This window comes from Macaca mulatta, chromosome 15 (assembly GCF_049350105.2).
Source record: "Macaca mulatta isolate MMU2019108-1 chromosome 15, T2T-MMU8v2.0, whole genome shotgun sequence".
Taxonomy (NCBI): Eukaryota; Metazoa; Chordata; class Mammalia; order Primates; family Cercopithecidae; genus Macaca; species Macaca mulatta.
This window is the reverse complement of record NC_133420.1, coordinates 41,970,885-41,998,681: the sequence shown is the minus strand read 5'-3', so window position 1 is coordinate 41,998,681 and position 27,797 is coordinate 41,970,885. Positions and strand designations below refer to the sequence as shown.

At 40.8% G+C, this 27,797-nt stretch overlaps 1 protein-coding gene across 1 annotated transcript in view; it reads left to right on the top strand.

Annotated features, from left to right (window-relative positions):
• PAPPA (pappalysin 1) overlaps positions 1–27,797 on the top strand; it is a 246,345-nt gene that overhangs the window by 133,152 nt on the left and 85,396 nt on the right. The window contains exon 10 of the mRNA XM_015116970.3: positions 16,146–16,339. Coding sequence (XP_014972456.3) covers positions 16,146–16,339 — 194 coding nt within the window. The remainder of the gene's footprint in view (positions 1–16,145; positions 16,340–27,797) is intronic.

Genomic DNA, 27,797 nt, shown 5'->3' with positions numbered 1-27,797 from the left:
TAAACATCTTCATACCTATATGATTATCGCTCAGGGTTGGTGCCCATCCAGGGTCCTGTTCTTTGACCATATCCTACCACATCAGTGGCCCAGAATTGGCCTCTTCAGCCATGACTGGTCCAGCTAGGACTGGAGACAACTTCTCTGGCCTCTAGCTTGGAATCTATAGCCAGTGACTCAATCGGCGGTCTCATGCTTTTTTTGGGCAAACACATCCTTCATTTGGTGGAAACTGACTTCAGAGTGACCACTGCTTCTTGGAACTTTTTGTGAACATGAATAGTTATGATTACTCTTACCATCTCTGATCAAAAAGGGCAATGGTTTTGACTGATATTTTCAAATGTTCCCAGTTAAGTCTTAAGATATAGGACCAGGCCGGGCGCAATGGCTCATGCCTATAATCCCAGCACTCTGAGAGGCTGAGGTGGGCAGATCACGAGGTCAGGAGTTTAAGACCAGTCTGACCAACACGGTGAAACCCTGTCTCTACTAAAAATACAAAAATTAGCCGGGCATGGTGGTGTGTGCCTGTAATCCCAGCTACTTAGGAGGCTGAGACAAGAAAATCGCTTGAACCCCAGAGGCAAAGGTTGCAGTGAGCTGAGATTATGCCACTGCACTCCAGCCCGGTGGCAGAGCCAGACTCCGTGTCAAAAAAAAAAAAAAAAAGGCCGGGCGCAGTGGCCCAGCCCTTTGGGAGGCCGAGGCGGGTGGATCACGAGGTCAGGAGATCGAGACCACCCTGGCTAACACAGTGAAACCCCGTCTCTACTAAAAATAATTTAAAAAAAAAAAACTAGCCGGGCGTGGTGGCGGGCGCCTGTAGTCCCAGCTACTCGGGAGGCAGAGGCAGGAGAATGGCGCGAACCTGGGAGGCGGAGCTTGCAGTGAGCCGAGATCGCGTCACTGCACTCCAGCCTGGGCGGCAGAGCGAGACTCCGTCTCAAAAAAAAAAAAAGAGAAACGATTTAGGATCAATTTATTTCTGTCTCTCTCCTTCCTTCCTTCCTTCCCTCCTTCCTTCCTTCCCTCCCTCCCTCCCTCCCTCCTTCCTTCCTTGCTTCTTCACTCCCTCCCTCCCTTCCTTCTCTCCCTACTTTCCCTCCTCTTATTGAGAGACTGGAAAGACATATACACATCTTGTTAAAGAAGAAAATTAGAGTTAAGCAATACAAATCAGAGCATGTAGATTTAAGTTATTATAGCATTTTATTCTAAGGGCTGAAGAGTAACCCATTAATTACATAAGAGAAAGAAAACTTACCCAAGAGCAATCCTGTGCACCCTCTCTTTTCTGTTCTTTAGAGGACTGCAGCGTGTCTCATCAGCTTGGAGAAGACACTGTGGCTTGAATGGCTCATCTTTTTAGACTTATCTAAACCATACAGCAGGAGGATGGTCTCTGAGGTGAACCAAACCAGTCAGAGCTCAAGGGGAGAGGGATCCATTTTAACACTCTGGTTTCTGCATGGGAACCCTACCAAGAACATAGCATGCTGCAGTCACCTTAGTCACAACCAGCTATGCCAGATTGGGGTAACTGGCTTGGTTTTCATGTTGTGCCTGACTCATCCTCGAGTCCTTGGCCCACTGGTAGACATAGCATCCACTTGTCCAAGCTTCCTTCTTTGCTGGAATCTTATGCATGCCTTATCAGAATGATGGGCTGCTTGTTTTACTGGATTGCAGAACAGATATGCAGATAGATAGATAGATAGATAGATAGATAGATAGATAGATAGACTTTCATTTGCATGCCTTGTTTTACTTAATGCTTACAAACATGCATTTCTCACGGAGCAATTTTTATTTGACATTGAATAGTCCCAATATTTGTATGATAAGCCTTAATCAACCAGTCAGAACCCTTGACCTCTAACGATTATGCAGCATTCAGTGAGTTTCTTAATCTTTCTAAGTTTCAGTTGCCACTTTTACACAGAGAAGCATAGAAACTAGAATCATACAGAATGTCTAGAGAACCTTGCAATGTTAAACCATTCATTTGTTCAGCAAATATTTCTGATTATCTTCAACGTACTAGTGTCTGAATGCAACAATGCACACAACAGCCTATGTTTCTGCTCTCACGGAGTTGCCATTCTGTTTTAGAGAGAATAAAATTATCAAGTAAACATTTGAAGAAGTTAGATCACGCTATGAAGGGAATAAAATAGACTAGTGGTATAGATATTGTAGTGAAGGTGAAAACTATTTTTTGATAGTGTGTTTAGAAAAGTCCTCACTGAGAAGGTAATGGTTGAGCTAAAACCTAAACAAAAAATTAGAAAAGCCATTTGATAATTGGGGACATGAGTTCTGGATTGTATCTGCAAAAGTAAAATGTGAAAACAACACTATTTATAGTTTTTATGTTTGAGTAGTTTTTAGTTTTCATAGCATTATTTTACTTTATCTTTTCACCCACTTTTGAAAACGGGTAGGAAAAGTAATACTGTCATTTTTTTAATAAGCAAAAAGAATCAGATGCAGAATGATGATGTATGTTACTGGTACCATGAAAGTAAGTTAGCAACAGAGTTGAGGCACACACTTTTAACTTCTGGCCCTTTATTCCATCTGCTTTTCGTTATAGTTCTCTGCGTGTTTTTCGGAATGGGTTCATCATCTACACCCTTCTCGATCTTCATTTTGCTGATCATGTTTCTCCATCTTTTTTTTTTTCCATGTTTTCCCTCTTAACTGAATAACTGATTTAGTGATCAAAGGGGAAAATGTCAAGAACTAAATATATTTTAGAGTGACACAGCTAAAAGGGATCACAAAGCTACTTGATTTAACTATTATTCTATACAAGGGGAAACAGCAGCCCAGAGAGGGAAAGTGACTTGTCCAAAGTCATAGGGTTGATCACGGTACCTATTCTAATCTCCAGTTCCCTTGACTCCCTGCCCATTACTGTAGCAGGCTGCAGGATTTGAGAAAGTGTCCCATTTGATTCTCTCTCTCCCTTTCTTTCTTCCTTCTCTCTCTGTCTTTTTTTAAATATGGAGATACAATCACACTAAAACCGCTGAAACTCCCTTTGTAGTTTGCCATCTTTTATTACCCTCTTTCTTTGCCACTTTTCGCACGCTCTCTGCATATCAGTGTTTTGGATTGTTTTTTTCCATTTATTAGCTTATATTATCCAGACCAAATTTCATTTCGTTATTTCCTGCCCGTACTTTTATAGACCTTTGGGTCCTAGGTATTGCTCTTCCTTCTGTTTGTTGTTAGAATGCCGGCCTATCTCTTGGCTGCTATATAATTCATGTAGCACTGGATTTTACCCCCCTTTCATATCTTGAGATATCATTGAAACCCGAAAGAGAACTGGCTGAAAGTCATTTAGGGCTTTGAACATTCTGCTCTGTTGGCTGCATTGTCATTTATAAGGATTACTATCTTTGCTTACAATCTTTTTAAGCCATTCAAATTACTATACTAAATTCAAGGTGATGTAAATGCATCTTCAAGTTCCAATTCATAAGACTGTCAAGTCTCTTTATTAAATTTTAGTCTAATATGTGCTACCTTTCCTATCCAGATATTCCATTTCTTTTCAAATTCAGTTAGGATAGAAAATAAAACAATATTTGAGACAGATGGTGAAGCATGATGTCTCATAGGAAAAAAAATACATTGTGAGACAATTTGTGTAGAATTGAATTTTCCCCCTAATATGTGCTTGGATTTATGCTCTGAACTCTTTCTAATTAATATTTTCATAAAAATTTTTACATAATACTACTAAAGCAGATTGAAATCAGGTTTGAGACATCTTCAGAATCATTGATAACAGAGATTCTAAAGCTCCAAAAGAACTTTGTTAATTCATCATTTACTGAGTACCTGCTATGAGACTGACACGATCCTAAGTATTCGGGATATTAATTAAAGTAAGACAAGGGCCAGAAATATCTGAGAATTCAAGAGCTGCACAAAATCATTCATTCATTTATTCACTTATTCATGTATTTTTAAACATGACATAATATAGCCAGGTATATTGCTTTTTTTGAGACAGAGTCTCGCTCTGTCAGCCAGGCTGGAGTGCAGTGACCGGATCTCAGCTCACTGCAAGCTCCGCTTTCCGGGTTTACGCCATTCTCCTGCCTCAGCCTCCTGAGTAGCTGGGACTACAGGCGCCCGCCACCTCGCCCGGCTAGTTTTTTGTATATTTTAGTAGAGACGGGGTTTCACCGTGTTAGCCAGGATGGTCTCCATCTCCTGACCTCGTGATCCGTCCGTCTCGGCCTCCCAAAGTGCTGGGATTACAGGCTTGAGCCACCGCGCCTGGCCAGCCAGGTAGTTTTCTTGATCCTAATGGAAAAGATGCACTTTGAAACATCTTCTATAAAACTTGTGTTGGTTGTATGGGAGCAGGGAACAATACTAAATAAATTTATTTTTTATTTTTTATTTTATTTTATTTATTTTAAATAAAATAAAAAATTATTTAAGATAGTGAATACTACTATAAAGGAAATAAAACAATATGGTATGCTAATTTGCATTGGGGATGGAGAATTAGAATGTGAGCTAACTGCTTGTTGTTTGAGAAAGTAATATTTGAAATGACTGCTAAATAATGAAGAGGTCATGAGATAAGCCAGGAAAGAGATATTCCAGAAAATGTGAACATCAAGTTCAGGTTCTTGGTTGCTTATTTAAGGAAGAGACACTTGTGTGGATAGATGTCTGTCTGGATGAATGAATGAATGAATGAATGAATGAATGCATGCATGCATGCATGCATGCATGCATGAATGGAAGGTCATGAGCAAGGAGACAATAACAGGAGATGGAGGGATAAAGCAGGGGCTTGTAGGCCTGGATACAGACTTTGAACTCTTCCACATGAGATGATAAGCCATTGAGGAGTTTTAGATGAGGGGCATGGCGTGGTGCAGTTTATGTTTTTAGAAGAGCACTATAGCTATGTTCTGAAGGAGGGATAGCTGGGAAACAAATGGTTGAGAAAAGAGAAGCAGATAGGCTAGTTAGGTGAGAATTGCAGTAGTGATGTTGGCTTGAACTAAGGTGGTAGTGATAGAACAAAGTAGATCTATTTGAAATGTCCCAGGGAAAAGCAGCCTATGAGGTGTACTGATGGAGTTTGTGTGGTGTTAAAGGGTGAGCTGAAAAAAAACAGGACAGGTGACTGGGAAGGTTTCGGTTTGGTCATTGTTAAGCTATGGTGTTGTCATTTACTAAGGTGGAGAAAAAGGGAATGTGGGGAGAAATCAGGATGTTTGTTTGAGATACGTTTTTTGATGTCTTTTGATGATTTTTTGATGCCTTTAAATAGGTAGATATTTAGTAGGGATATAATTTTAGGCAGTTGGGATTCAGAGAAGAGGTCATATCTAAGGCTATAAATGTTTCAGTCATTGGCACATAGAGGTTTTAAAATTTTTATTTAGAAACTGAGACAGGATAAGAAACTGTAGGTAGAAAAGAAAAAGGGGTCCCCATCTAACCCTGAAGTCTGGCAACATTTCATGTAGAGTTAGGGAAGGAGAAGACCTCAAATGAGTCTGTGGGGGAGGAGCCCAGACGACTAGGATGACATGATGTCATGGAAGTCAAGAGAGGGAGGACTGCAAAAAGAAAGAAGGGGGCTTCTTCTTTATATGCTTCAAGGCAGTCTAGCAAGATGAGGATTTTTACATTATGCTCAACTTTAGCAACTTTTAGGTTGAAGGTGACCTTAATGAGATTAATTTTGGTGGAGTGGTGAGTATAGAAGCTAGACTGCAGCGAACCAATGGGTGAAGTGTAGGAGACAAAGTGGATAACACTGGTTTAGAAGACGCAATAAATTTTACTGTGAATCATAAAAAGAGAAATGTGGGGTAAGAGAAATAGTATTTAGAAGATGTATAACAGAATGAAAGGAGATTTACATTTTTGTTAATTTAAAAACTTTGTATATTTCAAGAGTTTTTAAATTTTTAGATCTTTAGATGGGCTATATTCTATTTTGCTGATTTGGGAGACTAGTGATGTAGGAAATAAAGGGAAATGGTTTGTGCCAAACAAGTAGTGATGTGGAAAAGTGAGAGATATCATAGAGCCGAAGTTGCTAGAATTAAATCTTAATGGAAGACTCAAAGGCAGGACCAGCCTTTCAGGCTAAGGAAGTAAGGGCAGATGCTCTGAGATGTGAGTTCTGGGAAAGAACTGGATGTATTTGATGGTGGAGGTGTGGTTGGAACTAAGAATGAGTATGAAAGTTGGAGCTAGAATACAAAAGGACTTGAAAGCTAGTTGGGGAAGTTAAAATTTTGTAGGAGTCTATTAAGTATTTCAAACAGGCTGGGCATGGTGGCTCACACTTGTAGTCCCAGCACTTTGGGAGGCCGAGGCAGGTGGATCACCTGAGGTCAGGAGTTCGAGACCAGCCTGACCAACATGGAGAAACCCTGTCTATTAAAAATACAAAAAAAAAAATAGCAGGCTTGGTGGTGCATTCCTGTAATCCCAGCTACTCAGGAGGCTGAGGCAGGAGAATCAGTTGAACCCGCGGAGGTTGTGGTGAGCCAAGATTGCGCCATTGCACTTCAGCCTGGGCAACAAGAGCAAAACTCTGTCTCAAAAAAAAAAAAAGTATTTCAAACACGAAAATATTCATAGTTTAGATAAATCATTCATGGATTCATAGGCTGTTTTGTAAGAAGGTAAGGAAGATGCAAAACCAGTTTTGAGTGTGTAAGGGCTAAGTAGACAGAATATGAGGCTGTGCTACAGGTGCTTTCCTTGATGGGCCTGAGTGTAGAGTTAGTGTGATAATGTGACTACTTCCAGGGATGATCTTCTTTTCCAGTGCCTTCAGTTTGGTGGAGGATGCTTGATTCTCACAGTGAAACACAGGGAGGAATTTCTGGCCATATGAATATGTGGCCAACCTTTGAAGGAACCAGAAACCAACTTAAGCTCCTCAGATTCAGTAGACCTAATCAGCATCTGAAGCTTGTTAGCACATTCATCGTTCTTTAGGAGCCCTCACTACCCTGTCTTTTGTACGCTGAGCAAGCTGATCTGGATGAGGAGGTTAAGAACAAACCCTGGTTTGAATAGAATTAAATGAGGTCAGCAATGTGGGTTTGACACGAAGCCTTTGAAAGATAGGCTATATAAAGTCAAGATATTTCTGTCCCAGAGGACACATGTGCCAATATATAGCCACCTCCCAGCCCCACCCAAGCTTCCCCTTTGTAAACCTTCAGCAGGTAAGCACTCCTGCTCCCCCTGTTCCAAGAAACTAATGTTTAAGTACAAAGATCGCGCTTGTTGTGTGCGGGGGTTTTTCTTTTTGTTGCTGTTTGGAAGAATTGTGATGTGGCATAAAGACTGTTGTTATTGAACCCATTTCTAAATAAACAGCTGAACTTAAAATATTCTACTTTTTTTCTGGCCTTTAAAGGCCTTTTTGAGAAGTAATCGTTGGACTAAAAGAGAATATCATAATGTCAATCACTGTTTTATTATCTAGAAATAGACACTAATTTCTCAAAAGCTGTCCTATCTTTATTTGCAGGAAATTTAGAAAGACAGGTAAATCCACTCATCCTTTGGAAGGAGGTTCATTTCAGAAGAGTGCACTTTCAAACTCTTTGCTTTCTCCTTAAGCTCTAAATTAGTGACTAAGAACCCTCATCTCCCCATCTACAGGTAGTTTTGTGTATGTTTGGTTTTCCTTTTGGCTCATCAATGGGCTGGAAGATTAGTAACCTCAATAGCTTCCCAGACTAGTTATATTTAGCCTATACCAGTGAATGTTACAAAAAGTGAAATCAGAGATTTCCAAAAGTAATATTGAGACTCACTTAAGGGTAACCAACTATTTTGCTCCCAGAATTATATATTGAAAATTGGGCCAGGCATGGTGGCTCATGCCTATAATCCCAGCATTTTGGGAGGCTGAGAGGGGTGGATCACCTGAGGTCAGGAGTTCAAGACCAGCCTGACCAACATGGTGAAACCATGTTTCTACTAAAAGTACAAAAATTAGCCAGACGTGGTGGCGGGTGCATGTAATCCCAGCTACTCAGGAGGCTGAGACAGGAGAAATGCTAGAAGCCGGGAGGAAGAGGTTGCAGTGAGCCGAGATCATGCCATTGTATTCCAGCCTGGGAGACAGAGCGAGACTGAAGAAAGAAAGAAAGAGAGCGAGAGAAAGAAAGAAAAGAAATTGGGTCTGATGAGGTGGCATGGTGCAGTGAATTACAAATTGTAACACAAATTTATATTTGACATGTATTATAAATTCAAGATCCATCAGTCTAGTCTTATCTGTACTGGAAATTCTCTCTAATAGCTTCAGAAAATCACTTCAACTTTATGAACCTCAGCTTTCCCATAAGTAAAATGAAATAATTGCTTTCAACTTCATGATCATCATCATCATCAGCCACTTATTGACCACCTGTTACATACTAAGGACTTTACTTGCATTTACTACTAGTTGTGAGTTCACAAAAGAAGAAGTGGTGGCTATTTTATTTATTACTCTGTGCTTATAGTTTATCATTGTACCTGGTCTATAGAAACAACTAAGTACATATTTTTGGTTGTTATATACTTGCCTTTAATATTCAGTGACTTGAGCTTCATAAACATTCAATCCTTCAACCATTATTCAGATGAGGAAACCAAGGCTTAGCAATTCTATGCAATTTGTTCAAATAAGTAGAAACTGGCATGTGTGCTAAGAAAAATCAATTATAACACCTCATTGCCTCTAACAGTGTAAAAGTTATGAGTACAAAATAACTATCTCATTTAGAAAAATTTTCAAAGTCTCCTGATTCCTAAGGGATAATTTCAATTTCTTTAACATGGCATCGCAATCCTTTTTGTATCTAGCTTCAGATCAGTTTCTCAATGTATTAGTTCCAGGTTTTACTGCATTCCCTTACTAAGTATTGGTCAAAGTTTATCCTTTACTCAGACCCCTCTCTTTGCATGCTCAAATTATTTATATCCTCTATGATGTTTCCCTCAAATTATTTTGTCAACGAAACCTTCTCTCATTTTCCCAAGAAGTACTGATAGGAGAAAGTCCTGTCCTGATTCATCAATGTATTTCCAGCACCAGCATGACAACAAGTAGATGTTAGTATATTGATTAAATGAATTTATAACCTTCTCCAGTTCTCATCTAATGATTAGGAGATATTTTAGCTGGGTATTGCAATAGCCCTCACTCCTAAAGTCTCCAGAAAGCTTTGGTAGCTGTTATGTGTTGCTCACTCATTGCTGAAATAATAAAAAAATGAATGACTGGGTTCTTAGTGTTAGCTGGGCATCTCAGAAATATTTGAGAAGCAATCCCTTGGGGTTTAATTTTGAAAACTGCAATCCCAAGGTTTGAGAAAATTTTATAGTGAAGCTGATGAATCTTTTAGGAAAAGTATGACATACCCTATAAGAAGGTGCCTCTGTTTTGATGAAATCTGGTTTGTAGTACTATCATGGTATGGTTGGTAATAGCATTACAAAAAAGTACACAAACACCTAATTAGTTTAGACTATGTATAATTTGGTAACAAATGAACTCTAAGATAAATCCATTGTTAGCTTTCATTTGTCATTCATCCAGTCATATATTCCTCAATCACTGGCTTGGTGTCCCCTTTACTCTGAGCACTGTTATGGGTTGGAAATACTACTGGGAAGGACTCCACAATTCTGTTCGCAGAGATCTTGTCTGCCTGATAAGGAAACAGACCCACAGATAGATAGTAAGGAAACTGTATTGGAAGAAATCTGGGAACTGTGAGAACACAGGAATGACACTCAGCGAGGGTGGGAGTCAGGAAAAAGGGATGAAGAATAGAGAAGACTTGCAAAAGAGATACTCTAGATGAACCTTGAAGAACCAGTGGGAGTTAGCAAAGTGAAAAATGGAAAGCACATTTCAGGCAGAGAAAAATAACCTTTGTAAGGGCATGGAGAAATGAAACAGAATTGTTGGTGTAGAATGTTTATGAAGAGGTCAGTTTGTGGATGATCTTGTATGCCAAGCTAAGGAAAATGATCTTTTTAAAAATTATTTTTATTTATTTTTATTTATTTATTTATTTTGAGACGGAGTCTTGCTCTGTCGCGCAGGCTGGAGTGCAGTGGCGTGATGTCAACTCACCGCAACCACCGCCTACCGTATTCAACCTATTCTCTTGCCTCAGCCTCCCACGTAGCTGGGATTACAGGCACACACCACCATGCCTGGCTAATTTTTGTATTTTTTGTAGACACAGGGTTTCACCATGTTAGCCAGGCTGGTCTCTAACTCCTGACCTCAGATGATCCACCCACCTCAGCCTACCAAAGTGCTGGGATTACAGGCATGAGCCACCATGGCCGGTGGAAAATGATTCTCTGTAAGTAGTGAGGATCTATCAAAGGAGGAGCATGGTAAGATTCATATGTCAGGTAGAAGAGTTATAGCCAAAATACCTTAAATTATCCCACTATCTTGGAGAATATACATTATCTCAGGCCTTGTTTGAAGAACACATTGGCTTCAGTTAGCTTTTACAGTGACCAATAACTTATGACTATCTGTTCAACATTTTGAAACTGATGAGAGTCAATGTGAAGGCAAGTTTCTTTGTGAAAATTATCCCTGATATCTTGTACTGAGAAGACACGAATAATTTAATAAACATTCAATCCTCCAATATAAATAAAAATAGGGTTAGATTATGTTCTCTATAAGGGTAAGATCTAGTCTCTAAAATGACTTAATTTCCTTAGCAAAAAACCTCTCAGAATGACAGAAATTGGGGTTAGATTTTAGTTCTTCTAAAGGCTAATTTCTTCCTAATTATGTTTAAGACCACAATAAATTTGTCTGCTAGGTCAGCAGAACCTGAGAATGGTTCCTCCCTTCTCCAGCTCTGACTTCTTTAGCCTCTTTAGTTATTTTTGTCACGTATTCACCTGAGTGATTCCAGTGATGTCATAAATTCCCAAAGTTTCTAATCCAGCTAAGTTAATTATTGTCCACCAGTTGTATTGAAATCATTCCAGTATAAGTCAGTATATTATTTTCTTTAGGTTGTTACCTTTTTCTTTTGTTCGTTTACTTGCTTCCTTGACATTTATATTGAAAATAGCTCATGCATCCTCTTTGATCATTTCTATCCTTCAAGATGCCTTAGGGTCTGGGGCTGGGTAGAGAAAAGTAGAATCTCTAATTAAGCAGACTTCTTCTCCAACTCCAACCTCATTAGCATCATTATTAAGAATAGACCCTTTGTCTTTAAGACCAGTATTATTTTTCCATCTCAGTCTGTTATGCTATTTGATCATCCTCAGAACCTTGTTGAGAAAGTCTAAAATGTAATTTTGTTTTCATTTTATATATGGGGAAACTGAGGCATAGGGAGGTGAAATACCGTGTCCAAGATTAACCAATAATCAGAGATAGATCAGGAGCTTGAATCCAGGGTTTCCGACTTCAAGGATAAGAACTCTTAACAATAGCGCTAACCTGAGCCTTTGCTTATACTTCAAGGTAAACTAATCTCATTTTCCTAAGATTTGGTCTTCCAAGCTTTCAAATGAGAATAACAATCTCTGTGTATCTTAAATAGTGTCCTGCAGACATGCCTCAGAAACTCAGGGACATGGCATTTCACCTTGATGCCCCAGACAAATGAAAATAAAAGTCAACTGGTGGCAGTATCATCTATGTCTGTTCACTTACAGAAAGTCCATCTGCCTCAGGCTTTTGAAGCTGAACTCTTTTCTTCCAAAAGGAAAAGAAAGTTTCTGGCATATGAAATCTCAACTGGGGAAGACAGACTTTGCTAATGGCACCCCACCCACATCAAGTCTCCTAGCTGGATAGAGCAGATTTCTAAATGTGTCACCACACGAAAGGGAATGAACCTGAAGTGAGGAATTCCCTGATGTGAGGGGAAGATGGCGTGGGATGGAGAAATCAGAGTGCCCAGTGCAATCCCACTATCAGCTAGTCACCACCTGGCTTACAGCTCCATTTCCTTCTCCCTAAGGCGCAGTCTAAAGAAAACAGTCAAAGAGTGCAGAGTTTAAACTATATTTGGATGAGAGTATATACATCGGGGATGCCACATTTTGGTCATTTATTCGTTCATTCAACAAATATTTATTGAAAGTGTATTATGTTTTCAGAATGTATATGTGTATAAAAGTGTGTGCATGTGCACATGCATGTGTATATCTGTGTATAATTTTCATAGTACCCCTCACAATGAAATGTACTGTATTATTATCAATGCCACCTAGCTACTACATGGAAGTTATTTGACCTTGGTATTGACTTCAGACTCTTTTCACTACAACCTGCTTAGTAACAAGCAGAAAGTATTTAAGGAGCACCAAGTAAATTGATGTAATGAAAACAAGACCAGTTTGTTTTAATGTTTTGTTGTTGCTGTCTTTGTTTTTTCTGGCTGCACATTTGTATTCCATTCCTCACTCTGTTCTCTTCTGTGCTTGGGGCAAAGGGAGTAGAGAGGGAGAGAGAATTCCCCAGACACGGGCTGGCAGATGTAGCTCAAGGGCCCCCGGGACACTAGTAGCAACAGAAACTGAATAGCTGTGTCCAAGGATGTTATTTTAAAAAGGGACTCACAATAGCTTTGTCAGCAGAATCTTGGAAAGAAACTGCACCTTCTCTCTTTCTTTCTCTCTCTCTCCCTTGTTTTCTTTTTAACTCCATCTTTGTTTTCTGTCTTTTAACTCTTCCTCTACCTCTCCATATATAATCTGTCTACTTATCGACGTGCCTACATACCTGTTTACCTACCTATGTCTGTTTCTACCTTTCCTCCATCCTCAGGTTCTGCTGACCTAGCAGACAAATTTATTGTGGTCTTAAACATAATCAGGAAGAAATTAGCCTTTAGAAGAATTAAAATCTAACCCCAATTTCTGTCATTCTGAGAGGTTTTTTGCTAAGGAAATTAAGTCATTTTAGAGACTAGATCTTACCCTTATAGAGAATATGATCTAACCCTATTTTTATTTATATTGGAGGAAAAGATAGTGATACCAAGAGTTAGGCACCCCTATGATCTTATTTCCAAGAGGCTGTTTTCGTCATTCTGTAGCTATGGCATGTAGGGGGAGGATTTCTCTGCTAGGTATAAAAAGGCCAGTCTTCTACTTCTTGCTCTGCTACCACCTGTCTCTGTGACCTGGAAGCAGATGCCTTCCTCCTCGAGCTCACAGTTTTCCATTAGATAAAATGGATGAAGGGGCCAGCATTGTACCCACAGTCATCTGAAATCACTGCAACAATGCTGGGTAAACATCATTACCTCCATTTTTTTTCAGATGATGAAAATGAAGTTCAGAGAGGTTAGGTTATTTTATTTATGTCATCTTTGTAGTGCTTATAGGAAGCAGAATTCAGATTTGTACCTACTTCTGCCTGATGTGAAAACCCTTGCTCTTTTCAGTTCTCTGTATTGAGTTTCTGAAGAGTGTACTCTGGATTTATGGCTGGTCACTCTTGGATTGGGCCTAGGTTATATGGTATGTAGAGAGGCCACATTCACAAGAGGTTGGAGCTACTGAGAAGTGCTGAGCCTATATTCTTTCTAGGGTTGAACTGCCATGAATGCTACTGGTCACTTATAACTAATTGATTTATTCTGTTTCTTTTACTCGTTCTTTCTTTCTTTTTCTTTTTTATTTTTTGTTTGTTTGTTTGAGACAGGGTCTTTCTCTGTCACCCAGGCTGGAGTGCAGTGGTGTGATCACTGTTCACTGCTGCCCTGATCTACTGGGCTCAATAAATCCTCTCACCTCAGCCTCCTGAGTAGTTGAAACTACAGGTGTGCACCACTGTGCCCAGCTAACTTTTGTATGTTTTGGAGAGACAGGGTATCATCATGTTGCTCAGGCTCATCAGATTGTTCAAGCAATCTACCCGTCTTGGCTCTCCCCAAAATGCTGGGATTACAGGCATGAGCCACTGTGCCCGGCCCTATTTGGGCTCCTTTGATAGTATTTCACTAGGTAAACTGTCACCAGAAATAAACAAGGGATTTTGCAGCTTGGAAGAAGTTCAGCATTCTGCTGCCCCTGAATCCAATGACTTCTTTTCAGATACTCAAGGTCATAGAAATCTGTCTTGTTTCTCCTTGGTGGGGGCTCTTTCTAGCTAGGGGAAAGTTGCTTGAAAGTGTTTCAAGTGAGCACTGATTTCACAAGCTGATTTAATTCCTCCATTAGAAGAAAATCGACCCCTTAAAAGAAGAGTATTTTTTTCTCTCTCTCTCTCAGTGATTATTGTAGGATGTACAAAGCACATTTATGTTCATTTCCTATTAGAGTTCTATGGTTATCCTGAGAGATTATCCTGGTTGGGACTATAATTTCTACATTATAGATTGGGGACAGGGGGCAGAGGCCAAGAAGTAAGTGAAGCCAGTTGTGCAAAGTTACACAGCTAATATAAGGGACAGAAACCAAACCCTGGTGTTTGGCCCTAAATTCAGTGCCCTCTCCAGAGCTCCACTCTATTATTTTGTGGAAGAATGTTCTAAATCAAGCAGAAGCCTTAGGGTGACCATATATCCTGATTTGTCTGAGAGATTCAGATTTTCCCAGGATGTGTTCCTTTTGTTTGGACATAATTTTTAATAGCACCACTATCATTTTCAAAGTGCTCTAGTTTGGATGATAAATTATATAGTAACCCTAAGACACTGGCTAGCAACTATATTTCAAGTAGCTCAAAATCTTTCAGAAGTCCTGCAACATGTAGACTTAATAGCAGCACAGTGTGATAAGTGTTAAGATAGAAATCTTTATAAAATAGGCACCCACACAGGAGGTGGTATTTAGCTTTGCCTAGAAAAGTTGGGAAAATAGCACAGAAGAGCTGGTGCTAGAATTAGTAAAAAGGTGGACAAGGTGATCTCTTTTGGATGGCCACATTGAGGTTTTTCCTTGTATTGTTCTGTGTTGAAATATCAAGAAACATGCATAGGTCATACCTACTTAGAAGGCATCCTACTGCTCGCTTTGTGCTTCTGTTATCCTTGTCCTTGCAGCTAAGTGAGAATCATTGCAACCGGCTACAGCTTTAAATCATTCCAAACAGAAGCCCTTGCTGTGGTTTAGATGACATGGGAGCTTGAGAATTCACTTGGTCTTTAACTGAAACTCCTAGGGTATCTGACCAGCCCTTGGAAGCCTATAGCATTAGACAGGAAGGGTTCTTGGCATCTCAATAGTGTAACCTCTTTCTCTGCTCTGATGGTTGAGCCCAGTGAGGCAAGGAGACTTGTTCAAATTAACAGAGCAATTTGGTTTCAGATCTGGAATTGAAGCAAGTGTCCCTTGTAAATCAGTTCATGTTTTAATGCAAAACTGAAATCCTCTTTGGAGTTAAATAACCCCCAGTTTGCATCTGTGAAATTCTGTTGTGTCAACTGCACTCAGAACTTGGAAAGTGAATGCCTGAGTTGGAGACCCAGATCAGGCATTAACATACTGTGTGATATTGGGCAAGTTATTAAAGATGTATGGAATCTCAGTTTCCTCATCTGAAAGAATGATATCTTCCTCACAAAGTTTTTATGAGGAATATTTGGAGTAATGAAAGTGAAAGTGTTTGTGAACTTTTTATTACAGCGTAGACACACAACACGAGGTCTACCTTCTTTACATATTTTAAATGTACAGTCCAATATCGTTAACTATAAGCACACTATTTTACAGCAGATTCCTATAACTTTTTCATGTTGTGCAACTGAAACCATATACTCACTGAAAAGCAACTCTCCATTTCCTCCCCCTCCAAGACCCTGGAAACCACCATTTTACTTTCTACTTCTATGAGCTTCCCTACTTTAGATGCCACTTATACGTGGAATCATGCAGTATTTGTCCTTCTGCGACTGGATTATTTCCGTTAGCATGGTGACCTCAAGCTTCATCCATGTTGTTGCAGATGACAGATTTTCCCTCTTTTTTTAAAGACTGACTAATAGTCCATCGTGACTAATGATGATGGGCTTGACAGTGCCAATGGTTTTGGTGGTCTGATTCTACAGCTGCTGATGATAGCTGAGGCCAAAGAACAAATATTTATTTATTCTCTCCCTTTCTATGTCAATCTTCTGCAGATGAACCCAGCCGGTGCTATTTCCATGATGGTGATGGGGTATGTGAGGAGTTTGAACAAAAAACCAGCATTAAGGACTGTGGTGTCTACACGCCCCAGGGATTCCTGGATCAATGGGCATCCAATGCTTCAGTATCTCATCAAGACCAGCAGTGCCCAGGCTGGGTCATCATCGGACAGCCAGCAGCATCCCAGGTAAGATCCTAACCATGTGTGACATTTCCTGCAGACATTCAAAATCTCCGCTATGCCCCACAAGGCTACTCACCTCTAAGGCAGTGTCATTGGATGTGGCCACTGGAGCATATCTTTATTAAATGTACTGTTAGGGCTTCATGAATACCATTTGTAAAGGATTTGATCTGGAATTGTTAGGGCAGGGAACATTGTATGATGGGGTAATGACTTTCCTCCTATTTCCTTGCCTGTGATAACTAATATTTGGAGAAAGAACTCCATTTTGCATATACCATGTGTTTCAATGAGGTAAGAATGAATTTATATTAGAAGTCCCACTTTTTAGGGGGTGCCAACTGTGTACTCCCTGATTTAACAGTAATTCTACAGTAATTTGCTATGTGGCCTTAGACTAGTTCCCCCACCTCTCTGGGCCCTATTTTTCTCCCTCATCCTTAAAATACAGAGTAGTTGAGCTTGTTGATCTCCAAGGGCCTTCCCAATTCTAAGAAGCTGTGACTCATGCCTCAGTCCCCTAATGCACTATTTATGTGGCACAGTTCTTCTCCCGGGGACTGACAGCTTAGTCCAGGGAGTGAGAGTTTTGGGGCCACCAGTGCTTATATGATTCTAGAGATGGCCATGCTGTCCCGAGGGCCCCCTTTCCAATTATCCTGCCAAGGAAGCACCTGCCTTCCCCAAGACTCACATTTCTCAGGGGCATGACTCAGCGCTTCTGGTTGCCTGGCCTAGTGGCCTTTCAGAGACCAGCCTGCCTCCTGGCCTTGCAGATGAGCTGCTACTCCCAGACATTCCTTTCTAATACTGCTTTCTTGATTTAGGTTCAGTGGGGTAGGCCTGGCTTCTAGATGAAAGAAAGATATGACCTTCCTCTGGGGTCCAGTGAAGAATCACTGGGTGAGGTACAGAGTAGGACTACCTCATTTTTAGTTGTTGCATGTATTTGATTATTTCTTCATTCATTTTTTGTTTATGTTTACATTACTAAAGCCTTTATTCATTTGCATTTATTTTTGAATGCCCTCAGGAGAGTGGAAACAAATGGTAACATGGCATTTCCTGATGCTTAATATGTATAGTGCCAGCCTGCTGAATGAATGAATCAGTGCATGGATAGATGAATGGCTAGGGTTCATCCTCCCAGTGTGCCACCTCTGTGCTTGGTGGAATCATCTGTGTGGTTGCATTTATCATACTGAACTCTGAGGTATCTGTTTGTCTGTCTGGCTCCCCCATTAGGCTGCTGGTTCTTTGAGAACAAGTTTCAGTTTATTCATCTTTGTCCCCTCATCTTCAAGCACAGGCTAGATAGGCGCCCAGCAAATGTGTGTTTAATTGACTGTAGATACACACACATACACACACATACATCCCATTGCCACATGCAAATGAATGACACTGACAGAAAACACTCAAACATTGCCTCTCTATCACATAGAATGCCCTGCTTCAGAAACAACAGGGCTGGGGCCAGCAAAAGAAACAGGAATTCCAAATTCAACACTAGCATCCAGTTCTTAGAAATGTTTTAAAAACAACCTTCAACCAAGAGAATTATTAACACACTCAGAACCTCCCATGAGCAAGAGTTGAGGTAGCAGCTGTGCTTAAAAATCACCCAAAGGTTATTGCGACTAATGTGAGAAAAGGAGAGAAAAAATTTTCCAGTCTTAGCATTTGAAAAGAAGCTTCATGGGGCAATTATTCCAATCTTGTAAGGAGGGGCTGTCAGGAATTACTGGTGATTATCTCTTCCTAAACAAAAATCCAATTTAAAAAATCATTATAAATACTAGCTCTTCGATCTACAAAGAGGAGATGAGGAAACAAAATCATCCTATTGAATTATTCATTGTAACCAATTTTATTTTAATGAAATCGACTAGGTTCCATTACTCTGGGCTTGGACATAATCTTTGTTACAAGGAGATTTCAGCTGTAACTAAATTTGCCATAATGAGATCAGCTCACTGGAGAATACAGGGTCAGGGGAGGGAATATGTGTGCAGGCTGGGTGCAGGGCCAGGCTGAGGGCAGCGGAACAAAAGTCTTCTGAATTCCTCATCTGAAAGCAAGTACCTAGAAGTCATTCGCACACACACACACCCTAACACCACCACACACAGGGGCACAGGCACACGCATACACATGTACATGGGCACACAGTCACACACACACAGACACACACACACACACACAGAGCCTGCATAATTAGAGGTAAGGGCTATTCCTGAAGTGCAAACGTACCTTCCTTCCAACAACAGAGAATGAGGAGGAAATATAATTGTGCCCTTCATTACCTTGTACAGTGATTAGAAGAGATTGGTGGTTAATTTTCACCCTGTCAGGGCTTCCAGTGAAGATGTTGATAGCTTGAGAGGAGGAGCTGGGAGGCTCTTAGAAGTCGGGCTTAGGAAAAAGATGGGAATTGTATCATGTGCTTCTCACTTCCCCCCAGATGCTCATACTCTCCCTCTTCTCTCTCCCTCTCTGTCTCTCTCACACACACACACAGACACACACACACAAACATACATACACAAATTTACACACAAAAAGGCCCTGTAGGAGCATGGGAATACCAAAGCAGATAGAAGAGAATAGCAGGAAGGAAATAGTAGTTATCAAGGTCCACCAGGCACTGGACACATGTATGCACATTACAGCCAATCTCCTTGTCATTCTTCGAGGTAGGAATTGTTGTCTACCTTGGAGAAACTGAGGAACACAGCGGCTTCACTATAAGTTACATAATCCATAAGGGAAGAATCTAGGATTAGAAGAATCTCATGGAAGATGAATGACAGTGGGCCCTTGGGAACATGAGGTCACATTCAAAAGTTGGAAGTGGCTGGATTCCTGGAAAACTTCACTGCAAAACAAGCAGAAAGACTCCTAGATGGATAGATCTCAGCGTTGAGTGTCACTCTGCAGACCTCATGAGGTACTTCAGTTCTCCTTGAGCAAACTTATAGTCACTGCCTCTACCTTCAAACTCAGGTTGTTCCCATTCCCTGACGAGGTGGCCGTGTTCCATGATGCCCTGGAGTTCCTTAGGACACTCCATTAACTTAGGGAATGATGAAATAACCTAGTCGTTCCCATTTCCTCTTTACAATTCAGTTTGGTCCCACTTTCTATTTTTCCCTGATGCAATAAAAATGATAAACGCAGATGTTTATTGGAGTTATGTGCCTAGTTCTGTGCTAGAGCCTGTTGAAGATACCAAAGAACTGAAATACCCAGCCTCTGACCTAGTCACTGTACAAGAGTTAGGAGTGAGAATTCTATCAAAGGCACATTCTTATCACAATAAGTCTGCAGGATCTCTATGACTACTACAAAGAAACAGCATGCATTGTACTATATGGCTTGAGAATATTGAATAAAACTTCAGTTTTGATGTTGTAAAAGTCTGCCATATCTAATGGTTTCCAGTGTTTCTCGTTCATTCTTTTCAAACAAGATTCCCAAATTTGGTTAAGGCAAAGCTAACCCTGAACATTGAGTCTCATATCCAAACCTTATCAGAAGTATCAAAACTTCCTGGTTGTGCAAATTGGGTTGAATATCCTATAATAAGAGACATTCTTTGGATATTTTGGCCATGCACCTTCTTGGCCCAGCTGGAATTAAGAAGTTCCTGAGACAGAAAAAAAATGGAAATTAACCGAAAAAATCAAGTTATCTCTCTTCTGGGAACTTTAGAACCTGGTTTGGTTTAAGTGCTTGCAAAGATCTCTTATTGTTCTTATTTTGTCTCCATGTTTCACATTTCTCTAATGCTTTACACAAAAGGCTGCCAAAATGAGATGTTGATATTCCTTCCTTTTACCCCTACCCCCAGCATTTCTACCAAAGTCTGTTTCCTCCTATCCAAACATTTCCTCCTTTGCAGCGGCCTGAGTAGGAAATGGAAATATTAAGACTATCTGGAATTTACAGTGCTCTCTTAAGGGATTACAGACCTTCAGTCAACCAACCAATTTATTTGGTTAATCCTTTGAGGGTAAAACTTAGACTAAGCATTTTGAGGGCAGTAGTTTGAGGGCCAAAGTAAAGAAAACTTTTCAAAGAATGAGAACTATCCACAGTGGGATGGAGTGCCTTGTGATATAAGAAGTTCCCCATTATAAGACATTCAGTCTGGGCAGCTGACTGAACAGAAGATTCCTTTACTAGAAGGCAGGTGAGACCTAGGTATGCCTCTTTTCTTTGTAATTTATTCTCTGACTTTATGTCCCATTAACCCACAATTGGGTATATTAGTCCTTGACCACTTCATTTTGAGTTGCTATTATTATTCCTTGGCCCATTCATAATACTTCATGCCTCTACTAGAATACAAACCAGGCTGGGCACAGTGGCTCACGCCTGTAATCCCAGTGCTTTGGGAGGCTGAGGCTGGCAGATCACCTGAGGTCAGGAGTTCGAGGCCAGCCAACACGGTGAGACCTCATCTCTACTAAAAACACAAAATTTAGTCGGTTGTGGTGGCAGGCACCTGTAATCCCAGCTGCTTGGGAAGCTGAGGCAGGAGAATTGCTTGAACCTGGGAGGTGGAGATTGCAGTGAGCTGAGACAGTGCCATTGCATTCCAGCCTAGGTGACAAGAGGGAAATTCCATCTCAAAATCAATCAATCAATCAATCAATCAATAAAATGCAAACCATACTACGCCTTGCGAGATAACAATTTATGTATTAATTTATTTATTCACTTGATTGAACAGAAATATGTTTGAGTCCTGCACTAATGAATGTGAGAGAGAGCACGTCCGTTAATGAGGTGAAGTAGAAATCATGCAGATCTGGCTCTGCTCTCTTAAATTCCGTTCTGACATGGAAACCTTGAGTAAGTTACTCTTCTGGGAATCTTAGTGTCCTATAGAAAATGAGAATGATAACATCTACCTGGTAGAAATTAAGATGAATGATATCTACCTGGTAGAAATGAAGGATGCAGAGAAAACACTCTGGGCTCGGTTTGTTCACTTGATGGGAAGTACAAATGTTAATTCCCTGTCTTATTCGTGTCAGGTTTCCTTCTTTGCACTCCCCCCAAAGCTGGCTGTAGGGACCCACACAGAACAGAAGCTCAGTCAAGATTTTGTTGAATTAAACATTGTTGCATCAGCAAATGTTTGCTACATACTCAGAACTGCAGCAGGCACTTTGAGAAGGTTCAAAGAAGTACTGGTTCTTTTTCTGCCTTCATAAAGCTTACCATGTCATCAGAAGGGTGTTTTCAACTAGAAATAGTAGCCAAAGACCCAAGAGTGTAAGATTTAGAGGGAGTTTCCCCGAGGAAGAAACCACACTGCTATCAGCTTACTCAGCCGGTAGGGATTAGAGCCAGTGTGTAAGACAGAAAAGTCCTTTGCCCACTTTCAGAAGATCCTAAACAAATTATAAAAATAGCATTTGTCAACTTCTTCCAGGCTTTCCACCAAATTTCATGAATCCTACTAAAGCTACTACAGAAGTAGGAATCACTGTTCTCACTTTACAGATTAGGACACAAAGCCTCAGAGAGCAGAGTAACTTGCTTCAGGGCTCAACTCTATAAGGGGCAGGACCAAGATGCAGGCCACTGTGTTCATAATACAGCTACAGGACCAGACAGCTCAAGCCTGCTCCAATGACTGACACATGAGAATAAGCTAGAAGAGCTAGTGTCTTTTGCATCTTTTAATATGTGGTATGCATTAAGACCTACCAGGAAAGTGGGCATTCCCTCTCTCCAGTGCCCAAAATACTGCCCTATAATTTTTGCCTACTGCTTAGATCTCCAGGTTTTGGCACCCATTCTTTCACCCATTGCCCTTTCCAGAGAGTTTTCTAAAATGTGTGTATGGAAATAAGAGAGACACATAAGTGTTTTTAGTTGCCAACCCTTGCATGTAAAAATAATTTCTTAAATTTTGGAATGTCTGCCTAATTATAGCAGGAATATGGGGAGAAAAAAATAATAAATGCACAAATAGGAAGAAGAAACACAAAGAGGAAGAAGAAATTTCGTTCAATTTACAAGCTATGTGCTATACATAGGAAACCTTAAAATGTCAGTGAAAGAAAAGTGTAAAATGTGCATATTTTCTTTCTTTTTTTCTTTCTCTTCTTTCTTTCTTTCTTTCTTTTTTTTTTTTTTTTTTTTTTTTTTTTTTTTTTTTTTTTGGCAAAGTCTCACTCTATCCTCCAGGACAGATGGTGTAGTCTCAGCTCACTCCAGCCTCCACCTCCCAGGTTCAAGTGATCCTCCTGCCTCAGCCTCCCAAGTAGCTGGGATTACAAGCCTATGCTGCTATGCCCAGCTAATTTTTGTATTTTTAGTAGAGATGGGGTTTCACCATGTTGGTCAGGCTGGTCTCAAACTTCTAACCTCAAATGATCCATCTTCCTCAGCCTCCCAATGTGCTGGGATTACAGGTGTGGCCACTGCGCCCAGCCAGATGTGCATATTTTTTGATGGCTGCCAAGTCTGAGGCAGGAGTGGAGAAACCATTCATCTGTGTCTTCCTCATCCTTGTCTCCAGAGCAAGGGACTAGATACCCACTAGGGTATTGTATGGATACAAGGATAAGAAATCTTTCCACGTATACTTACGATGCAGTGTACAAAGTGCTCAGAGAGACGGACCCACAGGAGACAGGGAGAAGTGATTTTTGAGTTTCAACTAAAAGGATAAGCTGGAGGACAGGAGAGGGAGGAAAGAATCGCATGATGGGGGCTGCGAGGGGCATATCCAAAAGAAGGTAAATAATAAATGAAGGGGAAGTCAAGAGAGATGAGCTAGGAAATATGGTTAGGAAAATCCTGCCAATGCTTGGAACTTGACATTATCCTGAGGGCAGTGGGGAGTTTTTCTGAGTTTTTCAGCAGGAGACTAACATGGTTGGTCCATTGAAAGAAGAACATTGACAACTGTTGAACACTTCTTACATGCCAGGCCCTGTATTATTTTGCATAGATTTCAGAACAACCCTGCTGAGAATTCTTAATATTCCTCTCTCAAAATGAAGAAACTGAGTCTCAGGGAGATGAATCACCCCACCCATGGCACTCTTTCTTCTATTTTCTTTTGTTATACCAGGATACTGGTATTGCATTAAAACAGCCTCACTTGGAAATTCTGCATTTATAAGCAATTCCGCAATGCTATTTAGAGTGTGCTATTTGCAAAGGGCAGGAAGAAATCCTGTACTCTATATACCCAGTGCTGAAGTCACTTCTAAGGGGCTCTCTGTCCCTTCCTTGCCTGCCCTGCCTGCTATGGCCTTCACCAAAGCACTCATCTCCTCTCATTAGGGAAATGAGAGAACCTTTGCCAATGGTGGTGGAAGGAGGAAAGGCGAAGGGAACATGCTGAAATTTCAGAGACAATTCCAAGCAGTTTTCCCAAATACCCAAGGGATCTGCTTTCTCCTGGTGGTTTCTGAATAATTTTTCAAGAGCACGTGTGCAAGTCATCTAAGGAGACAGAACAGAAAGTACCATGGTCTAGTTCAGCCTGTCCCATGGTGTGGGGCACCCAAAAATCCCTCCAGGAAAGTAAAAATCAGAGCCTGCCTCAGAAGGGAGCCCACTAAGTTGGTCACTATAACCACCCCCAAAACTTGTCATGAAAACCTTGGGCTGTGGGAGACTTTAAATCTACTGAATCTTATGGGGCCTCAGCAAAGAGATCTACTAGATTCTGCTCCTGGCTGTCTCTTCTATTCATCCTTTGGTCATTTACCCTTTCAATATCTGTTGAAATCTACAAAAATCTAGACACTCTGATTGGCCCTAGGATTTGGACTGAAAAACTCTGAGTGACTGGAGCTTTATAAAAAATGAGATCTGGGGATCAGATCTGGGGATCAGATCAACCTGATTTTCACTTACTAGCTGTGAGACTGTCAGCAAGTCAGATCTCTTTGCCCCCAACCCAGTTTTTTTATCTGTAAAATAGGATTAGTAACATCTCCATGGCAGTTGCTTGTCAAGGATGAAACAGAAATGCAGTTTTCCTTCTGGTAGCAACCAGCAAAGTTTTAAAGAAACATTTCTGTCTGCCTGTGAAGTTTTGGCAACTGAGGAACAAATCCAATTAGGGACAACATGTGGACTTTTTTTCTAACAGAATAGTATTTGGGGCATAGAAATTTAAGCAGAGAGAGACTTTGAGAGTCTCTTGGTCTTACTTCACTTAATAAAGACTTGATTTTGATTAAACAAATTCCCTGAACCTCTCAATCCCATCTGTTACAAAATGATTCTGGTATTTGGATTCAAAATCAACAGAATCTTGTGAATGTTCTGTGTCCAAAGCATCATTTTCAACATGAGGTTGAACAAAGCAACCACTGGTGTCAAGCAGTAAGTTATGTGCCATGGAGGAAGGAAGACACCAAAATAGCTTCTTTCGATAAGAAAAGACAAAGCTTGCAAAGTGCTGTGATATGTGGACAAATGGAGTTAACCTTAGAGGTTAACCTTTGAGGAGGAAGGGCGAACCTGAATAAAGCGACAGGCTATCCAGAAAGTAATTTTTCTTTCCACTTGGGGATTTGGGGGAAACTTTAAAAAACATTGTAGTGTAGCCATATTGTTTCACAGAAGAAGCATAAGCTTTGAAGCCAGAAAGACCTAACTTGAGTACTGTTTCTTACCAACTGTCTGATGCCTGGAAAATGACTTCAGTATTCTGAACCCCAGTTGTTCTCATCTTCACATGGTCCTGCTGTCATTCTGTGAGATGGTATGAGGATCCAATGAGCTAACATATATAAAGTGTCCAGTACATGGCTACGTCTTGCAAGACATCCAATTCGTGTCAGTTCACATCCCTACTAAACCATGTTATCCCTGAGCAAATTGAATCTGGAGAAGGAACAAAAATGTGTAAGAGAGGAAAACAATGAAGGGATGAGCCTGGCATTTGTAGGCATACAACAAACACGTATTGATTGATTGGGGAAGGTGCGACGTGGAACGGTGAGATCCTGGTTTGAATAGCGAGTCTTCATTTTTCAACTGACACTTCTTGACTTGAAGCCCAAGAATAAGCAAGGCTTTGTGGTTTGGGGCTGCTTCCACTGGTTCTGCGTGTAGACTAGACACATCCCTGCCAACCCCTTCCATGACCCATCTAGGAAGATTCCTTGGCCTCTCTCTTCCTTTTTCTTCCAAACCTGGCCTACTCCTATCTCATCGCCTTCATTCTCCACATCCTCTTCCTCAGTCTTAGCTTCAGGACCAGAAACCTTTATTTTATCCCTGTCATTTGTTCTGGCTCCCTTAAAACCCTTCTCCATTCTTGTCTTTAATGTTCTTCTCTTTCTTTCTTTCTTTCTTTCTTTCTTTCTTTCTTTCTTTCCTTTTTTATTTATTTATTTTTTGTTATTGTTTTAAGTGGGGTCACCAGCATTCAACCAGCATGGCCTTTGCTGTGTAATTTAGTTTCATGTTCTGTACCCAAGAAACATGTAAAAAATGTAAACAGCATTCACTCTCCTGGGCTGTAATGCTCTTAGGAAGCAATAGCCAGTTGAGCTTGCTGAGCCTGCTGCTTTGGCGGTATTGAATTTTGTGCCTAAAACCACATACTCATTTCTCTAAGTCTGAAAGTAAACTTTCTCAAGCCAGACCCAAAGGATGGGGTTTCGAAGGGAGTTAGAGTTTGGCTGTATGCAAGATTTTGTTTTTATTTGTGTGTGTGTTCATTTGTTTTTGTTTGTCTTTCAAGCCCCCTCCTCCCTACTTTCTGTTCCTCCCCACTCTCTATTCCTCCCCATCCTTACTTTGATAAATTAGCCTGGGTATGTTACCTGTAGAATGAGACCAGAAAGGGCCTTCTGCCTCCTCTTAAGAAACTCCAACCATGATTTTCTTAAACCCTGGGTAATTCTTCAGCCAGATCCAAGCACCAGGGTATCCTGGGTACATTTGTACATGTTTGTTTTCCAGAGAGAAATGGGCCCAGTGAGGCCCATGAGAGATGTCCCTGCCGAGAGGTTCCCTGTGCCAGGACAGTCCAAGAAAGTTTTCCCTGGGGCTCCTGCCCACCCCAGAATCCTTTTCCAAACATGACTCATATGTGCAGCTGGTGGAAGGGGACACTTCCGTGATGTCTGCATTTCTCCCCTTCCTGGAAGAGAGACCCCTGGGGAAGTCACAGGTTTGGGAGAGATCTGGTCTACTGTCAAGGTACTGCTTTCAGAGATGCAGATGCCACCTGGGTAATGCCCATGTCTGCAGTGCAACTGACTGGTGGCAAGGGCTCCAGGAAGAGAGTATCAATTTAATGCAACGGGAAGGAGGAGATAAACTGACATGCACCATGGAGCTACGGTCAGGAGTTTATGTTTCAGAGACAGCAAAATTGTATCAGTGTTCACAGACCAGGCTCCAGACTATCTGTCCAATAGAACCTTCCATGATGATGAAAATGTTCTACATATGAATGTCCTGTTCAGTAGCCTCTAGCCGCCTATGATATTGAGCCCTAGGAATGGGGTTTATGAAACTGAGGAACTGATTAATTGGTTTAATTTTAATTCATTCAATTTAAATAGCATATTATGTGGGTATTGGGCTCCCCTACTAGACAGAGCAGGTCTAGAGTACATCACATGCCAGGGCTGCTACTTGCATTGAGATCTCGAGCAAATTAATTGGCCTCTCTGTGCCTTAGTCCTCTCATCTGTAAAATTAAATAATTAAGGGGAGATGGTGAGAATTCCATGGGATAGCACACTTAAAGCACTTAGGACAGTGCTTGGAATAGGGTAAGTACTACCTAAATTCATTCAGTTCTGTCATTGTATCACATCTTTTTTTTTTTGAGATGGAGTCTCACTCTGTCGCCAGGCTGGAGTATAGTGGTGTGATCTTGGCTCACTGCAACCTCCACCTCCCAGGTTTTTCAAGCGTCCTGCCTCAGCCTCCTAAGTAGTTGGGACTACAGGCATGGACCACCACATCCAACTAATATTTGTATTTTTAGTAGAGACAGGGTTTCACCATGTTGGCCAGGATGGTCTTGATCTCCTGATTCCATGATCCACCCGCCTCGGCCGCCCAAAGTGCTGGGATTACAGGTGTGAGCCACCGCACCCGGCCTTTCCAAAGATTTTTTAATGACCTTTCTTTTTCCCAGAGTGAGATATGACATACTAAATTTTTGTAATTCAATGTTTTAAATTTTTTAAGTCTGCATAAATTCTCACTGGAGGACTTTTGCTTTTGGAGTATATTCTCCATAATTCACAAGAAATATTGGTCTCAGTGATTTCTCACCTGTGAAGCTTTCTATTTTGTTCCCCATGGCTTATAAACTCCAAACGTCTTGGCAGACAAGGCCACGCACAATCTCTACCTTTGCTTTACAGCCCACTGCCTAAGAGGCACATTCCAGGCAGTATGGGCCAACTTGCAATTTCCAGATATGTCTTGGGGTTTCCTTTTCTCC